At 36.0% G+C, this 18,604-nt stretch overlaps 2 protein-coding genes across 5 annotated transcripts; both read left to right on the top strand.

The window, feature by feature from the left end:
- Positions 1 to 2,995: 2,995 nt before the first annotated feature.
- Positions 2,996 to 14,331, top strand: LOC127791829 (uncharacterized). 4 transcript variants are annotated; one of them, XM_052321951.1, is made up of 4 exons: positions 2,996 to 3,210; positions 3,333 to 3,418; positions 13,104 to 13,296; positions 13,903 to 14,331. In XM_052321951.1, the coding sequence occupies exons 2-4, from the start codon at positions 3,365 to 3,367 to the stop codon at positions 14,061 to 14,063; spliced, it is 408 nt and encodes a 135-aa protein (XP_052177911.1). In that variant the 5' UTR covers positions 2,996 to 3,210; positions 3,333 to 3,364; the 3' UTR covers positions 14,064 to 14,331. The 4 variants fall into 4 exon arrangements, with proteins under 4 accessions (XP_052177911.1, XP_052177912.1, XP_052177910.1 ...); XM_052321952.1 differs by having other exon boundaries at positions 2,996 to 3,190; XM_052321950.1 differs by having other exon boundaries at positions 2,999 to 3,172.
- A 1,354-nt stretch (positions 14,332 to 15,685) lies between these two features.
- Positions 15,686 to 16,960, top strand: LOC127791828 (chlorophyll a-b binding protein 37, chloroplastic). The gene is made up of 3 exons (XM_052321949.1): positions 15,686 to 15,912; positions 16,045 to 16,390; positions 16,486 to 16,960. Exons 1-3 carry the CDS (start codon positions 15,767 to 15,769, stop codon positions 16,789 to 16,791), a joined length of 798 nt encoding a protein of 265 aa, XP_052177909.1. The 5' UTR covers positions 15,686 to 15,766; the 3' UTR covers positions 16,792 to 16,960.
- The last annotated feature ends 1,644 nt before the right edge of the window (positions 16,961 to 18,604 follow it).

The raw sequence follows: 18,604 nt of genomic DNA on the forward strand, positions 1-18,604 counted from the left end.
GGGTTCGATTTTGTCTCCGTATGTATTCGTGCATCTAGTTATGTTTCTGAAGGGTTAGGCATTTAAATTTTGACTTGTAACTTATTTATCTATATAACTTAAATCTGAAGTCAGATAGATTATAAGTTTTAAAGAAGATAGGATAGATTGGGCCGAAAACTTACTATAATTTGGAGAGTTCTTAAGTAGGGTTCGATAAAAAATTTTGTCTAGAAATTTTATATATTAATCAATCAAAAATAGATTAAAAAAAATTTATAATAATATATCGATACCCTTGTATAATATAGAATACAAAGAATTTATCATATTTAAAATATACTATTTAAATTATATAATATACTATTTATGTTATGAATAATATAAAAGGTCTGATATTCTATAATTATTATATAAAAAATTTATATATATAATATATATTTTAAATAATATATTACATTTTTTATTTTGATAAATTAGTGGATACGATATGCGATCTGGATTATAAATTAGTGGTTCGTTCAACGTCTGATCCGAAACTTTGTGTGGTCCCCCGTGTGATGGAGCGCGCGACAGCGCACATGCGACACGTGCTCCACTGACGGACGATGCTTTTCATATTCATCTCTTCCTAAGTCAAACTCTCATCTTATTGGTCCCAGGTTAGTCCTCATGGAACTACGCTGCACTCCTCCACACTCAAACCCTTCTTTTTTTTTTGTCTTCACCCTCGCATATGCCTTGAGCTTTTTACATTCTTTTTTGCGTTAAAATTCCATTAAAAAGTTTTAAATGTTTGATCATAAAGTTATAAATACTTTTTTAAATAAAAACCTTATTTTCAAAATTTTACGAGTCATGTGATAATATTAATACTCTTAGAATTACCGTTTTTATGCGGTTTCTCACCGTTCGTGTCTTAAATTTTGACAGAATAAGTAAATTACAGACATAGACTTTATTTTGCTTAGAGTATGGAATCAAATTCACGACTTATTGGTACAAATCTCAATTTATCGTGGTTCAACCACTTGACTTGTGCGTTGAACCGATAATATTAATACTCTTGAAATATGTTCTATTTGCTTGTACCTCGTGTTTAATATCAAATAATTTTTTATAAGAATTTTAATATTGTAATTGTTATTATGTTAGGAATGTTGTGGGTGGATGAATTTTAAATAAATTTTAATTTTAAATTGAGATTATTTTCATATAAATGAATTCAAATTTATATCTCTATTTTCATACCTATTTTAATTTTAAATTGAGATTATTTAAAATTTCTTTAAATAAATAAAAATGTTTGGCTCGTATTTTTTTACGAATAAATCATTAAGTGGACAAGGGGGGCCCAAGACAAGGACCTGTTTGGATTGGTTAGCTAAATTTAATTAAACATTGCTCACTCATTTGGGCTACTGATGCGGCCACCGCCCGCTTTGTGGCGCTTGTTCTGCCCCCTCCCGCCATTATTAAGCCAACAAATTGTTGTCCCTAACTTGTGTAATTATTTACCAACTTCGATTTGATTCCTATATTAAATCTAATCAAGCTCATTAAGATTGTTTTAAAAATTAGAGAATATTATACCGGCAAATAAATTTGATGATTCATTTTAATAAGTTAATATATTATTAGCAAATAAATTTTAATATATTTGTTATTAGTTTTAAGTAAATTATTATAAATTTATATATGATATATGCCATGGGTTAAAGCCAACTAACAAAGAACCAAACCCACAATTGTGAAGACTCAAAAAGATTGTCGCATGCTCTTCCGTGGAATAGTCTCGAGAGAAAAAGAGGTTTGAAAGAGTAAGAAGTCTCTTATAAACTCTCTCGTGGAGTTATCCTAGAAAAGACAGGCAAACAACAAATTTTGAGGGTTGAAAATTTTTTTGAGAATCTCGTAGATGATAGGCCTTATTTGGTAGAAGTTTTAATCTTAGTCGATCTTGAAATACCAAAAATATTTATTATTAACTTCCAAGCTTCTTTATAAATAGAAAAGCTCTCATTTCTCAAAAATAAGTCACATTTATCCCCCAAAACAACTCTACTATATCTTTTCAAAACAATAATTAACTTAAACATCAAAATATTTGTGTAAAAAATACTTTGAGCCCCTTCATTTTTTTTATTGCAAAGTCTAAATAGCTTAGAAATAATTTCTCAACAAACAAATATAGTGTTGTGTTCAAGCAACAATAGTATAGAATTATTATCAATTTGTGTATACGATGTTAATTTATGAGTTATTTATTAAATTTATTTGTGGATATACATTTTTCTTTATAATTTTAAACACGAAACTTATAATTTTATACAAGATTTACTGTAAGTTATTCTATTGTTTTGTTTTATTTGTTAAAAAGTAAAAGATAGAAAAGTACAAACAATGATTGTAACGATTATTTTGGGGTGTAATTGTAAGAATCATATATTTTGAAATAAATAAATTAAATTTAAAAATATTATATTATATATATATATGTGCTCCATTCTTTTTTTTTTATTCTCACAATACATGAACTAATCCTTCGATATTAAAATAAATTAATATTTTTTAAATTAAATCAAAATAGATATATTTGATAAAAAAACATTCAAATAAAAACAGACTCTTTTTTGAATATAATTATAAGAGTTCGTGTTAATTAAATTATAACCCTTAAATTAAGAATAAAGAGTAAGAATTAGGATTTAATTAACATGATATCACATGTTACTAAGAATAAGAGATGAATCGAATTATTCACTCTTATATTAAAAATCACAATTTTTAATATAAGAGTGATTTGATAAGAAATTAAATTATTAAAAGACAAAAATATTTTTTAATAATAATAAAACGATGTCGTGGGATGAGAGGAAAAGTGATAGGAAGAGTTTTGAAGGGTCTTAGAAGCTCCTTCGATATTGACGCGTGGAAGCGCGTGGCGAGGAGCGTGTGAAGTGCGCTGGGGGGACAGAAAAGCACAGGTGTCACCAAGCAGCAGCAGCGGCAACAACTAAACCCATCATTTCCATTGCTAACCAAAAGCGAAGCCTCTCTCTCTCTCTCTGGTTCAAAGCACCCACACGCTTCCGACAAACTAAACCCTCTCTCTCTCTCTCTCTCTCTCTTTCTTGTGATCATCAAATGTAGGAGTGAGTCAGTCGCCGCCAATTTCAGCTCCTCGTGCACGGTAAATCAGCCGATATTCGTATGTATATGCTTAATTATGTATGTGCGTGCGTTACTCTGCGTGTTTTCTCTGATATTTGCTCGATTCTCTGATCCGGAGATGGTTTAGCGGTGTGGTTCTGAATCTAATTCGATCTAACGGGGAGTTAGTTCGGTGGCAGGGTTAGGTTTTTCTGTGTGTTTGATTTGGGAGATGAGCAAAGGACGGACGCCGGAGCCTCTTGATTTCTTCATTTGGACCGTCGAGGTACGTATAGTATGTGATTGATGTATTCGGTTCCGATCTTAATCTGCGTGGTGGATCTTGTTGGCGCTTGTTTGGTTTTGTGATTTGAGTTCGGTATTTGTTGGTAATGATTGATTGAATTGTCCAATGTTTGGTGGTTGAGAAAATGCAGGAAGAAGATGGAGTTTTAAGGTTTTCCTTTATAATTATTTTCTTCTTCTTCGTCTTTATAATTATTTTCTGATTATTGAATTAGATTGGGCCTGCTTTTGGTGTGGTTATGTTTGTCTCTTTTAGAGGTACAAGTAAGCGAATTGATCATCTGTGTCATGTTAGGGCTGAAGCAATTGCATCTTTTTTACTGGGCAATTTGATTATATCGTATTTCCTTTATATTCTGTCGGGGACTTTCATATTTCACTGTTGTTAAAGTATGATTAGTTTCTCGTGATGGTCATGCAATTTTCAGTTTTCACTCATTTGAATATCATATCATTGATTGGAAGTTATTTACTCATGTTCATTTATGTTTTCCCCATAGGCTGGGAAGCCTGGGATATTTTAACGTGCTGTTGCCTTGTCTTAGGTGGTTAAGTCCTGGCAATTGCATTTAAAGTTAGCCTTTTGCCCAAGCCATTGAATATCATTTATCGATGAAGATTGTTGGCATCTCTTCTCACTCTTTATCTATCCCTTGTTTGTTCTTTTACAATTTTCAAATAATAATACCACTCATGTACAGGAGGCAGTTAAATTGTATCCTCTATGCATAATTTCTCAATCGTCTCTTCAAAATGAAAGTATATATGTATGGACAGCTCTAAACCACCCGAGGACTAACAATTTATAATAAAGGCAATGTACTTTGCAATCTAAATAGTGGTTCCTTGCATGCTCAGCAAGTCCCGCACTCAGTTAACCTATAATACTTCACCTAACTGTAAACAGTCAACCCCTTTTTCTTTTGCTTGCCAACAGGAGCTGACCTTCTTTCTTCCCCTACCTCATAATGGGAAAGCTTCCTAAATTCTTGCAGATAGATTATGTCCCATTTCAAGTCCCTAAACCATGAGAAATCGCCATCTGAAAGCTGGCCAATGAATCTCCCACGAGCTCCATATTTTGCCATCACCTCTCTTTCCGGAACTTTTTCCCCTGTCACACTCTTTTATCTCTGAATTTTTTGGCTGATGAATGTATCAGATGCTATATTTCGCACTCTTTATCTCTATAGCTTGGTCCAGGATTTCTAACTTCAAGTCCCTTTACCATTCTGCCTCAATGGATAAGTGATAACGCTATTGTGATACTTCTCATCTTCCAACCTGGTTAAAAGGATGTGTCTCTCTATAACTTGTCCTACTGTCTAGTGTCACATTCCAAGGGTAGTATTTGTAATTTTGGTTTTCTGTTTTTAAATTTCTATTTCTGTTAGGGCTATTTGTCTTGTAGCTAGAGGTTGTTTAGATATTTTCCCCTCTTGTCTCTTTCCCTTTTGTCCTGTAGCTAAGGCAGTTACAATGCCTTATCTTGTAGCTAAGGAGGTTGCAGCTGTGAGCTTATATATTGAAGCCACAGCCTATGTTGGAGGATATGAATGCACTCAATGACTATTCTATAATTCCCTCTTTATCTTCTTCTTCTCTCTGTGATCTCCTTTCTCCCTTATTCCCATCTTCTTGCTGCTGTTCTCTCTTAATATATCTGTCTCTCTCTCGGTTATCTTCTCTCCCTTATCTCATCTGCTGTTTCTCTCCTTCCCATCTGGTCTCTTCCCCAAATTCTTCTCTTAAACTTCCAAATCCCTTTTCACACCCTAGCTCAACCCTAAGGGTGTGACATCTAGCTACCACAATCAGATTAAGAACGAGGACACGAAATAAGTGGGGAAACTTCACAATATGCTCCTAATCAAATTCAACCTGCCTGCTTAAACAAATATTTCTTTTTCCAAGTCATAAATCACACCCATAGAATCCCTTTATGACGGTGACTTAAGCATGCTTATTATGAATGACGGATCCAACCGATGTCCCATGCAACCTGAAGGTAAATGTTCCACATTACATGCCAGATTGGAGCTAACTACTGAAGATTGAACATATTCCCACCAGAATTAAGGTTGACTCACTAAACTCACTCATAGACCAAGGATTGCTTAGGACATAGATGAAAAATCCCATATATTGCTCAATTGATGAGCCATCAAGTGGGGCATCTTCTAGCATATCTTGTTTACTGCCTGACTCATATTTAGGAAAAATGGCCTTGTTGGCCACTGCTGCTTGATGACAAATGCATCATCAATAAAAGAGTCCTTGTGTTAATTGGAAAGGCAGGTGTTGTTCTTGCTTGTGAACTTATCTAGTACAGAGGTTATGGAAGTGAAGGTCTTATTCCTCACGTTTGCCATTGTCTCGAGAATTCACTCTTTCAACACTAATATACTTTTTAGTCTGACATGCCCCTGTCCCTGTCTCCAAGTGTGTGATCCACCAAATCACCAAGTGACTTTTTCCACTGGAGTCCCATCTCTTAAAGTCCTATTAGACTTCTGATCCATCCTGTTTTGCCAATTGAAGAAAGCCAATTATGGTCTCGAACAAGTGCCCAACATCCTACTTAACGTTTTCATTAGTGGTGTTCATTGTAAAAGAAAGCATCTCCCTCTTTCAACACCAATTGTGATTACATATTTATTATTTAAACATTCCACTTTTATTTGGTCCTTAGGGCAGTATGGGCCATTTTGGAATATTTTCCATGTGTTAAGTTGTTGAGCCAAACTTGCAAAAGAAAATGGGATCTCCCCTTTAAACAACAAATATGAAGTGCATATCTTGTTGAAGAAAGAAAGACAAATGTCATATTCCCATGCATAGTGAGGGTTCCCTTAATTAGTCAGAATCATTTACTAGGGATTTAGTTAAAATGATTGGATAATGTGTTGTTTTGCTTCCTTTGGAAATCAAATATTAATGTCTTATAAGGCAATGGTGTCACAACCTGGGGTTGGGCTAAGGTTTAGAAAGGAAATTGAGAAGAATTGGGGAGAGAGAGAGCAGAATTGGAGGGAGAGACTGAGTAGAAACAAAGAGAATAGAGGGAAAACAAGGGACATCAAGAGAAAGAAATGTAAGGAGAGAAGTCTGAATTCAATATTTCATTTCATCAAATCATTCTCTACATACTTATAGCCTATTTATAGGCTGTCTATCTAAAAGCAGATTTTAGAAACAGCACCCATGTGCTATCAACAGAATTAAAAATATCTCCACACAAACAATTGTAGCTCAATTACATTATTGCCCCCTCTATTGCACTTGGGAACGTGACAATTTGCTCCTCCTTGAAAAGTTTCTTGTCCTCAAGAAACTTATTATCATTGAGCCGTCGTTATTCATCCAATCCCAGCTTTCTCTATCTGTTTTATTCTTTTTTCTTTCTTTCTCCTTCTAGGCTTTTTCCTCTTTTCTTTTACGTTCCTATTCTCTTGCTCTTCCTCTGCTAGGTCCAGCACCAGAAACTGGTATGTTCCAGCTGAAATGACAACAAGATTGTCATATTGCTCGGGATCAAGCATATTCATAGTAGCAATGAGATATTTTCTTGCTGGAATCGTTATCATCTTGACGCCTGATTTAACCAAAGTCATGGACTCCCTCTCCAAAGCCAAGAGCAAGGGAGCTATATGTTTTGACCCTTCATTCCCAGGACTAGGCCTCTCAAGGTTCCATTCCTGAATATTAGTCGTAGGTTTGAGAGATAATTAAGGAATTGGGGAAGATAAATCAAAAGCAATGGGAGGGAATTAGGGAAGAACAGAAACAATGAGAGAGATTAGGGAGAATCAAGAGAAAGATAGGGAAATTGAGAGAGAGATTGAAATAAGATTTCATTCAAATATTCTTCTATGTCTTGAATTAGATTGGATCAGCCTCCTGTAGCTAAGGTTTGGCATTAATAGGGTTGCCAAATATTCAAATCAGTACAGTTGAAGGCAGTTGTCCTTTAGGTACAAACCACTACAATTACCATACAACTAAAAGGAAATTTATCTATTATCTAATTACTATTATGTCATTGGGTCATGACAGCTGATTCTTCATATATTGGACTAGGCACCTGGGCTACTGCAATGGCCTTTCCTTCCTCAGTCAATTCATTGAATAATTCCTCATTTTTCTCCTGTGACCTCTTAATAAGTACATCTTGATCTATTAGCTCTTTTTCTAGTTTATTGACAATTGTAACCGAATTCAACAACAACAACATATCCAGCCTTTATCCCACTATGTGGGGTCAGCTACATGAATTCTAGACTTCCATGTATTTCTGTCTTTTGTCATATCTTCATTTAGACCCATACACTTCATATCAAACTTTAATGTCTCTTCCAAAGTCTTTTTGAGTCTGCCTCTACCTCTTTTTTTAACTAATTGTTCCATTTCATCAACTCTCCTCACATGAGCGTCTCTTGGTCTTCTTCTCACATGATCAAACCATCTTAATCTAGTCTCTCTCATTTTCTCCTCGATTGGCACTACTCCTACCTTATTACGAATAACATCATTTCTAATTTTATCTTTTCTTGTATGGCCACATATCCATCTTAGCGTCCTCATCTCCGCTATGCTCGTCTTTTGCTCATGCTGGTATTTAACTGCCCAATATTTTGAGCCATACAACAAAACTGGTCTTATAGCTGTCCTATAGAATTTTCCTTTCAGTTTTAATGGGATTTTACCATCACATAACACTCCCGATGCATTCCTCCATTTTAGCCAGCCTGCCTTAATTCTATACGTGGCATTCTTGTGAATTTCTCCATCTTTTTGAATCACTGATCCCAAATATCAAAAATTGTATTTTCTTTGTATGATTTGGTCTTCTAATTTTATTATAACATCCTCCACTCTTGCATTCTTACTAAATTTACATTCCATATATTTTGTTTTCCTTCTACTTAATTTAAATCCCTTAGATTCTAAATTGTTTCTCCACAACTCAAGCTTAGTGTTCACTCCCTCTTTTGTTTCATCCACCAATACTATGTTATCTGCAAATAGCATACACCATGGCACCTCTGTCTGAATGTGTTTAGTGAGTTTATCCATTCATTTCAAAAAAATTCTTTCCCAGTGGAGCCTTAATAACATCTCCGGCAGCTGCCATTGCTTCTTCGTCATCCTAGATTGTCTGCTTCAATTCAGGTCTTTGCTCAGCTACAGTGGAAAAATTCCGAACAAACAACTTGCCTTCTGGAACTTTTCTTTTTAAGGACTCAGAATGTTCATTGGAAAAACATTCAAATGGAATACTAACTTAGAGTCTTATGTGAAAACAGAATTAATAAGTCATCCAGCTTATGTTTGAGGTCAACGAGTTGATTGCGACCTTCCTGGATTTCTTTTCTTGTTGCAGCACGTTCTTCCTCGAGTCCTTTTCTGATTGCGGCCCATTCTTCTCGATAGTAACTCGCCTCCACCTGAATCTGTCCTAAGCCTGGAGGTTTCCTACAGATCACTTGACTCACAGCCGAGGACTGCTCGGAAATTAACCACTGAGAAGTGTCGGGAAGCAATGGTCTAGTACCGTCGGGAATTAATAGTCGAGGAGTGTCGGAAATCATCAGTGAACTGAGAGTTGCTGCTCCACCTTCAAATCTGAGCCGAGAATTGGTCTAAGGAACTTGCCTGGCATGCTTCGCCTTCAACAGTCAAACAAGGATTGCTAGAGTTCTAGCCAAGAATCGGCCTGTAGGTATGGCCTCTCTGAGTTTCTGCTCACCATTGACTTGACCGCTCAGATTTGCATTGGACTGGGATTGCCTGGCTCTGAACAGCTTTGATCAGATTTGCTGCTTGCTGTCGATTTGATCACCCAGATTTGCTGCTCGCCGTTGATTTCAGAAACCTGCTGCGCAACTCTGAAACCAAAACTTCTGGAAACAGCTGGCCCGTTAGATTTCTGAAAATCACTGATCTGAACAACTTCGATCAGCTTCCAGGAAGTGGCAAGCTTCTGCAATTCGCCTAAGAGAATTTGAGCTTCCGATAACCAGTGGCTCTGATACCAAATGTCAGACAGAGAGAGAGAGAGAGAGTGTGCAGAAACTGAAAGAACAGAGGGAAAACAGGGGAGATTGAGAGAGAGAAATGTAAGGAGAGAAGTCTGAATTCACTATTTCATTTCATCATATCATTCTCTACATACTTATAGCTTGTTTATAGGCTGTCCATCTAAAAGAAGATTGTAGAAACAACACCCACGTGCTCTCAACAGAATTAAAAATATCTCCTAACAAATAATTGTAGCCCAATTACATTATTGCTCCCTCTATTGCCCTTGGGAATGTGACAAAAGGTAGTCATTAGGGTTTGAGCAGGCTTGGATTTGTTTGAAGGGCAGATCTTTTCATTTGATAGCCCCCTTACTAAAATTCCGCCATAAGGGCAAGTGATGTTGATGCAGAACCAATAAAGAACAAAGAGCAAAAACAAATTCAAAGAACACTCAATTAGAAATCTGAAATCAATATGGAATCAATATCAAAGCTGTCACAAAGAGTACATCCAAAAGAGACTATATAGGCTATTAATCCTATAGGAAACCTGAAGTAATTCCCTAATTAGGATTCTAAATAATGTAAACATAATAAAAGATTAGCTAGGAAAGAAATAAACCTAATATGCTAATTTCTGTTTTTGCACCTGGATTAATATATTCCAAAAATACTTGCTTCCATGCCCTTCGTCAGCAAGACTTGTTGATTATTGTAGTTTCAAGCACTCAAACTTTGCTATCATGTGTCATGGATATTTTTCCTAGAAATGATGGGTCTTTGGGGGGAAAAAAATGGTGGGATCCTTGGCTTCTATCTTTGCTTATTCACAGATAAGATGAAATAAAAGATATATGTTCTGAATAGAATATGCGGACATCTATTTGTTGAAATGAGTCCTGATTTTACCCGACTGAGTTGGCCTTCATGTTCCAGATGTGATCTAGCAGGTCAAACCAATAGAAATAAAACATCAACTTTCTGTATGGTTGCTCTCTCTCTCCCCCTCCCTCTCCTGTCAAAAGTTTTTAACCACGTCTGGATGAGCAGGCGGAATGGAGAATTGAAAGGTGCCATGGAGTGGGGAATATCCCTTTTCTCATGTAAGACAACTAAATGGACCTTGAGGTTCTGTTGAGGAACTGAGGGACCTTCTCAAACACAGGACAGGTAATTGAGAAATAGAGCTAGCCTATTTGTTATGGGGAATCATTGCTCTGGCCGAATAGAGCTTACCTATGGCATCTGGCTTCTCTGGTGCATATTGGCTTAGCTGTGCTTAATAGGCCAGTTTGGCTTCCTCTCTGGCGGCCACTTTCCAACCCTTACCCCCTGTACAGTCCCACTCCAAGCTATGCCTGCGGAGCAAGATGCATTGTGATTTCCTCTTTTGTGGACACACCTTAGTATGACCCCTTTTGAAGCATTGAAAGCACACCATACTACACTTGGGATTGGACTGGGACCTTGACATCAATTTTGATTTGTGGATAAACAGAAGAGCCTGTTAAAGTTCTTCTGGGTATTGTCTTGCATCTAGAATTTAAGACTTCAAACAAATTATGATCCACAAGATTTGATCTTAGGGCATAGCATCCTTTAAGTTGGAATAAGAAAGTCTTGTAGTCCCGCTTTTTAAGTACTAGAGTTGCTGTCATTGTGTGTGGATGAGCAGTATTGTCTACACTATGTTGATGTGAGAAGATGAACTGGTGAGCTGGCTGCTTTTGGTTCTTCATTGAATGGGTAGATGAACTTAGTTCCTTACCTCTGAAACCATACTTCAAAGAATGTCTGCTACGTTTCCATTCACTGTTTGAATTATCTTCTCGTTATAGTTTGCCTTATTGGGAAAGGGAGGTATGCTACATACACTGGGGTAAACTATATATTTTGAAGTTAGCTTTTATCAAATCCTTTCACTGGTGTTATTATAGCAGACTAATTTTGAATAGGATGTATATAGTTTGTGATAACCCTATTATTCTCAAAAATATTGGTCGAGAGGAAGCTTTTTGAAGGGGATAGAGAACATTGGGTTCTCTTCTTTTTTGGTCTTTGTTTTTGAAACAATAATAACTTGTATTTGATCTAGACGTACATTATTGTTTATTGTAAACTTGTTTCGAGTTCATGCCAAACAGAAAAATGCATGAAGATATCAGTTGCAATACTGAAATACATTACAAGCATCCATCTTCACAAGAAGCATGAAGAAAACCGTGGAGTAGGAGCATTAAAATACCTTCTGTGATTGCGTGTGCCTTATATCTACCACTCTATAATTTCACCTTTTCTCTTCTACTCCATTCTCTTCTTCTTCTTCTTCTTCTTCTTCTTCTTCCCCTTCCTCTTTTTATTAGTTCTGGTGAAGTTGGATGGCTGGGTATAGTGCTCATCCACAGGTTGTCCAATGAGTGATTTAGTCAATATTCTGTAGATCATGAATCTGAAAAGAAGTGACCTGTTTCCTCTGCTTCGTAGAGGTGACTTATGTAGATGAATGTTAATGCTGTGGTGTCTGATTTGACTATGGTCATGCAACTGTTGTATAAATACAGCCTGGATGAGAGCTCTCTCCTGAATGACCATAGGTGATAACTTTTATTTATTCTATGAAGCATTATTTGGAATCCTTTTCTTAGGTGCAATTTCCATGATTGGGATCTGGACTCTTGAATGACCATTTTCCTACTGCATAGGGAGCAGAAATTGGATTTGTTACCCATCTCGAGAAGGCTTGCCCTTCATCTGCTTGGTTTATGGGGCTCTTTGCAAACAAGGTAGGTCTGGCTTCCCTAGGGAAAGCTCCTTAAAGATCTGGGCTCTGTCATGGGTGATTTTCTTTGTGCCAACTTCCCTTGGACGTATTCCCAACACAGTTTGAGAAGAGTAGGTAGATGATGCTGGATTGGTGCTTCTCCTGTTCATCTCTTTCTTCATTGGATAACTACAGAGACCTGGATTGGTTGTGCCCCTCTTATGGAATTCTGTGTGTGATCACTGCCACTATTCTTGATCTCAACCCTTATGCAAGATTTGAGTCAGGGTTGGAGGTGTGAGGGCAATCCCCCCCCCCCCCCCCCCCCAAAAAAAAAAAAAAAAAAAAAACTCTCAACTTCCTGGAGGGATTGTAGTAGTAGAGCTTGCTTTCACAGGGGTGGAGTATTCCTTAGCTTTTTTTAATAGAATGATGCTTGGTTCCCCGTTTCTTGAGACAAGGAAGGACATTTCTCCTTGTCAGTCTATTGAATCTTTTATAGATTACTTGTTTGTGCTTGCAGATACGTTACCTTTTTAGGATTCTTTCTCCTTTAGTCCTTAATTGAACTATTCTATATCATGAAATTGGTGGATGAGATACAAGCACCCGGTTCCAAGTGAAGGGAATAGAATGGCTGCTGAACAATTTCATCACGGTCTTGGAATGGTCACTGAATTTCCATTAAGATTGATCCAGATGACCCCCCCCCCCAAAAAAAAAAAAAATAATAATAATAATAATAAAAAAAAAAAAAAGTTTTTGCATTTTTGGTGATGCATCTTCATGTGACCACATTGATGAACATGTTAATTATTGTAAAAAGTGATTACTTGTGTATGATAAATATGCTTTACCTTTGTCTGTCCTTGTTTTGTCAGGATGTTGGTTTATGGTTGGAAGAGATAAATCTGGGTGGCTATCGCCAAGTGTTCAAAGAAAATGGTGTCAATGGAGAATACTTGGAGGGGATGTCCATGTTTACAACTGAACAGATACTTCGATTTATAAGACGGTGTCACATGAAATGGGGGGATTTTATCACTCTTTGCAAGGAATTGAGGCGAATTAAAGGTTGGTTGGTCTGCCTGTTTCCCTCTTATAATGTGCTTGTATATGTGTGTGGGGAAGAAAACTTATCCTGTGGGTACAAAAGTGTTACAAAACAAGGTGGTATTAAAGAGAAATTTATGGCCATACACTTACTGAATTTTTTTTGTTATTGTGACCAAGTCTAAATATGTGGAGACTTTACTTTCTTCTTTAGTTTATCTCCTTTTGCTCACTCATTGAGATGCCATTTAAGTAGTGTACCTATCCTGAATTCCCAGATAATGCTGTTTATGGTACAGAGTTGACTGTTTTATTGGCATTTGAAAGGTCTGAGATTATTGGATTAGTGTGTGCGCTTTTTCTGGTAACTGGCAATGCACAAAACTGACTTGGCTGCTATACTGGATATTTCGCTATATTACATTTGCAGAATTGGTATCTTATTGGTTGAAGTTTCATATTCTCCAAACTTGAATTGCAGAAACTCAACTTTATTAGACTCTTCCTTTTAATCTCGTTTGGTGTCAAATCTCATTGTTACAGATTCTGCATGATGCTCTTTTTTTTTGCATAAGAAGCTGCAATGACACGCATTCTATCTATATTCAGACTATTTTTATATTACAGTCTTATTAACCGAGCTCAAATGTTCTCTAGTGGCTTGCTTGAAAGGGGAGCAAAAGGTCCGACGGCCTTGGTGGGCTCCATCGTGCCTATCCATAGTCTTCGTCAGGGCAGCAAAGCGGAACAGGCAGGCGCGTGTCGTTTCCTTGAAGCTAGAACCTTAATGAACTTCCGCATAGTATGTGCTTATGTTTAGTGAAGGATTATAGGAAACTTTGTTGATATCTCCTTTTTGTCTTAAATCTGGCAAGGCCTTGGCTGCTTGGTTCTCTTCTGGAGAACTTTCTTCAACATTGGAGCGCTTCTATATAATATATATACACACACACATACATATATGTGTGTTAATTGTGCTTATATAGCAGATTCTTCTGTCTTAAATATGTGGGAAAGAATGTAATCAGGAATTGCAAGGAAATCTTTAGTTGTCTCCATTCATGTGTGGTTGGTTTTATTTGTTCTGTGAATTGGAAGAGGTGTTTGTACATTTCATTACTAGATGTCTGGCCTATGCATTAGCCGATTAAAAAATGTTTTGTTTCTGATGATCCCCTTGATTTCTTATGCTTGCGGATGCAAATAGATTTTTTTTTTTAATATGGATTTTTAAACTCATATATGATGCACCTTTATAATTGGAAGGTCACATGGTTGAGTTGTAAGGTAAAGGTTGCATGTAAAAATGACTTTTTTACCAATGCAGATTGACCAAAATGACACAGTTTGTAAAGGTTAAGAAGGTACTTTTTCATATTTTCCATTAACCAGTCATTCATCCCTACAGCTAGCTACATTAATTATGTTTGTTCTAGATCCATTCAGCTATAAACTAGCGTGGGAGTTACGTTTTACAAACTTGCCTTAAAACAATTTAGCGACCGTCAAAATCAAATTTTGCTTCATTTCAATAATCCTTTGATAGAAAACAAAAATCATGAAAAACATTAGTGTACTAAACAAATTTATGTTATTGGAAGTAGTGAATCAACAACCAACAGAACTAACCTTGATGAGAATGTGCGTTCTTTAGTCGCTCTAAATATTTTTGATAACCACTCAACCTTAATTATGGAGGTTAAAAGCTTAGTGATATCTTAAATAAAGTGACATCGGATCATCCCTGCTATTATAGTTCTTGAATTCTTACGGAGTAAATTTATGCAGGCTCATGTAGAAAAATTGTGCGTTTGATAGAATTGGATAATGAGGGTGGAGTTAGAAAATAGAGTTGGAAAATGAGGGTGGAATTACAATTTCATGGAATTTTAATTCTCATCCCAACCCCTAAGAATTCCAATTCCTTGATTTCAAGGAAAATATTTATTTTTTGAACTAAAATAAAATTCGAATTCCATGGAATTGAAAAGTTATTTGATAGAATTTCTTAAAATTTAGATAAAAATTAAATTTCACCCTCATTTTTCATGAATATCAAATGCACCCTAAAATTTCTAATTACTATTACCTTTCAAATTCTCATTATTATGACCTTTCAAATTCTCGACTTTTTCTTAAATCGGCTTACATTTGGATTTGGATTTGGATTTGGGTAGGGTCCAGATATTGGCATGGCCACCTCTCAACCACACAGCACAGTTGAAAAATCTCACACGCACACACAATCACCAACCAGCCAACATGGCAAAGCCACAGCCTAAGGAAACTCAGGACTGGATGGAAATCCAAATCCAACGCCACGGCCAATCAGAATCATCTGACGTGTAGAAATCCTAATCCGCTCCATCATCTTCCCATTTCCATTTATACTCTCTCCTTTCTCCCTTCTCCCCCTCATTACCTTTCTTCTTCTTCTTCTTCTGCAAAAGGAACAGCAGCAGCAGCAGCAGCAGCAAAAGAAGCTCCATCCATGGCAACCTCTGCTTTCCAACAATCAGCCTTCGCCGGGCAGACAGCTCTCAAGACCCAGAATGAGCTCGTCCGGAAGGTCGGCAGCTTCGCCGGCGGCCGCGCCACCATGCGCCGCACCGTCAGAAGCGTTCCCCAGAGCATCTGGTAATTAATCTCACTCTTGCCCAACCAGTCTCTATACATGTGCGTGTGGGTGTGTATAAGAAATATATATATATATATTAAATATCTTTATAAGTACAAATACACATTTTATAACGTGGAAAAAACAAACAGGTATGGTCCAGACCGCCCAAAGTACCTGGGCCCATTCTCCGAGCAAACTCCATCCTACTTGACCGGTGAATTCCCCGGTGACTATGGCTGGGACACTGCCGGCCTCTCAGCCGACCCGGAGACCTTTGCCAAGAATCGCGAGTTAGAAGTGATCCACTGTCGGTGGGCCATGCTCGGTGCCCTAGGCTGCGTTTTCCCGGAGATCCTGGCCAGGAACGGCGTCAAGTTCGGCGAGGCTGTTTGGTTCAAGGCCGGTGCTCAGATCTTCTCCGAGGGCGGTCTCGACTACCTTGGAAACCCTAACTTGATCCACGCGCAAAGCATCCTCGCCATTTGGGCTTGCCAAGTAAGCATGAATCGAAACATAATATGTATGAATGTATTGCTTACTACTAATTTTAATGGCCACTAATTAATTTGAATTAAATTATTATTACACAGGTGGTGCTCATGGGCTTCGTGGAGGGCTACCGGGTCGGGGGCGGCCCGCTGGGCGAGGGCCTCGACAAGATCTACCCGGGCGGGGCATTCGACCCGCTTGGTCTGGCGGATGACCCGGAGGCATTTGCAGAGCTGAAGGTGAAGGAGATTAAGAATGGGAGGTTGGCTATGTTCTCGATGTTCGGATTCTTTGTTCAGGCCATTGTTACCGGGAAGGGTCCGATTGAGAACCTGTACGATCACCTTGCTGACCCGGTTGCCAACAATGCTTGGGCCTACGCCACCAACTTTGTACCCGGAAAATGAAGAATGAAGAAGAGGTGTTAACATGTGTAATGGTGTATTATTATTACTAAATGTTGTTAATTGGGTTTCATCAGAAGTCATCTGCTTGTGGAATATTAATGGATTAGCACCGATGGATGTATTAGTATTGCAAATCTCAATTTTGAATGTTCAGCTCTTGTTCTTTTTATTGTTCGTTTAATTAAGTCGAGTCGAGTCAATTTTTTTTAAATTCAGACTCGACTTTATTCATGTGAAGAGCTCCAACTTAACTTAAGCTTGAGCACATGTTAGCGAGCTCGAGCTCGACCTCGACCTTGACATGTTATTTTGTTTAAATTTAATTTTTTATTTTATTTTATTATATATATTATATTATGTTAAATGATTAAATAAATATATATAACAATTGTAAATATATTCAAATAATTTAAAATTAATAATTATATGTTAAATAATATATTTATAAGATTATAAATAAATATATTGATGTATTTATAAACTAACTTATTCATGAGTTATTTACAAACTTTTAATCGATTATCTTTATGAGTCTCTAATCAAATTTAGTAATATTTATGAGATTCTAATCGAATATGTTCTCAAATTTTAATCAACATAGCTTTATTGACTTCAAACTCATCTCATTTATAAATTGAGTTTCAAAATTAGACTCATTTACCTTAACGAACGAACTCAAACGATATTTTGTTAAGTCGAACATCAAGCTACTCATAAATGGTTCGATTCATTTGCAACCCTAAATATAGGGCGAGGTAATTAAAATCAGAATTTTTAAATAGGATCAAAAAAGAGTCCATCAAATCAGATTGTAAAATCAAATCGTAAGATTTTAGAGACAATTAAAAATACTCTTTAATTTTTATAAATATATGTTTATAAGAACATAAATTTATAAAAAAATAAATTAATATCATTTAATAACATGATTATTTCTCATTATAGCTCAAAATATGATGTTTTCAAAATATAACTCAAAAACTACCATGTTGGTATAAACAATTTATAAGTAAAATATAGTTTAAAATTATTTAGAGAATACTTTCAACATCTTCCATCAGATTTAAGTTGTAATTTTTACTTTATTTAACATTGATTAAATAAAGTAAAATCTCGATTTGGGGTTGGGTGGTCAATTAATTAATTACTTATTTGTCTTAATTTACTTATGCAATTAATGTTAAATCAAGTAAATCAAGTAAAAATTACAATTTAAATCAAGTAAAATAGAATTTATACAATTAATGTTAGATGTTATGTGACATTAGAACTTATGTAATCAGTGTTAAATCAAGTTCAAATTTAGAGACAAAATATAGCAATTGGTTGCATAAGTTTCAATATAAGATACTATGTGACATTTAGACATTGGAAGCATTATCTAAATTGTAATTTAAATCAATTGAGATATCTGAAGCATAAAATCGTTTGGGTCTTTGAACCATAAAATCGTACGCATAAAATCAAAATTTTATAAGATTTTATCTCAAATTGGATTTTACATGGGATTTGAATAATTTGGGAGTCTTCAAAGCATAAAATCATACGTGTAAAATTTGGATTTTAACAACAATGATACAGGGTATTCTCTTTAGCCACTATTGAGATTAATATAATGATCACTCAGGATATATGAAAAATTTATGTTATAAACTATTGAAGATAAAGTTATTAGTTTATATAAATTCCAACCACAATCAAATTTAAATAAAATATTATATTATAATTATAAGATGAGTCAAGTAGATAAGTCTTCAATTAGAGATAAATTATAATTACAGACAAATTTGACATCCTAATCATACTCAGATTC

The sequence above is a fragment of the Diospyros lotus genome, chromosome 15 (genome assembly GCF_014633365.1).
Source record: "Diospyros lotus cultivar Yz01 chromosome 15, ASM1463336v1, whole genome shotgun sequence".
Classification (NCBI taxonomy): domain Eukaryota; kingdom Viridiplantae; phylum Streptophyta; class Magnoliopsida; order Ericales; family Ebenaceae; genus Diospyros; species Diospyros lotus.

Coding starts and splice junctions, on each gene's coding strand:
- LOC127791829 (XM_052321951.1), top strand. CDS start 3,365: ATGAGCAAAGGACGGACGCCGGAGCCTCTTGATTTCTTCATTTGGACC. Junction 3,419..13,103: donor TCTTCATTTGGACCGTCGAG/GTACGTATAGTA, acceptor TTGTTTTGTCAG/GATGTTGGTTTATGGTTGGA. Junction 13,297..13,902: donor GGAATTGAGGCGAATTAAAG/GTTGGTTGGTCT, acceptor TTTATATTACAG/TCTTATTAACCGAGCTCAAA.
- LOC127791828 (XM_052321949.1), top strand. CDS start 15,767: ATGGCAACCTCTGCTTTCCAACAATCAGCCTTCGCCGGGCAGACAGCT. Junction 15,913..16,044: donor AGCGTTCCCCAGAGCATCTG/GTAATTAATCTC, acceptor AAAAACAAACAG/GTATGGTCCAGACCGCCCAA. Junction 16,391..16,485: donor TCGCCATTTGGGCTTGCCAA/GTAAGCATGAAT, acceptor ATTATTACACAG/GTGGTGCTCATGGGCTTCGT.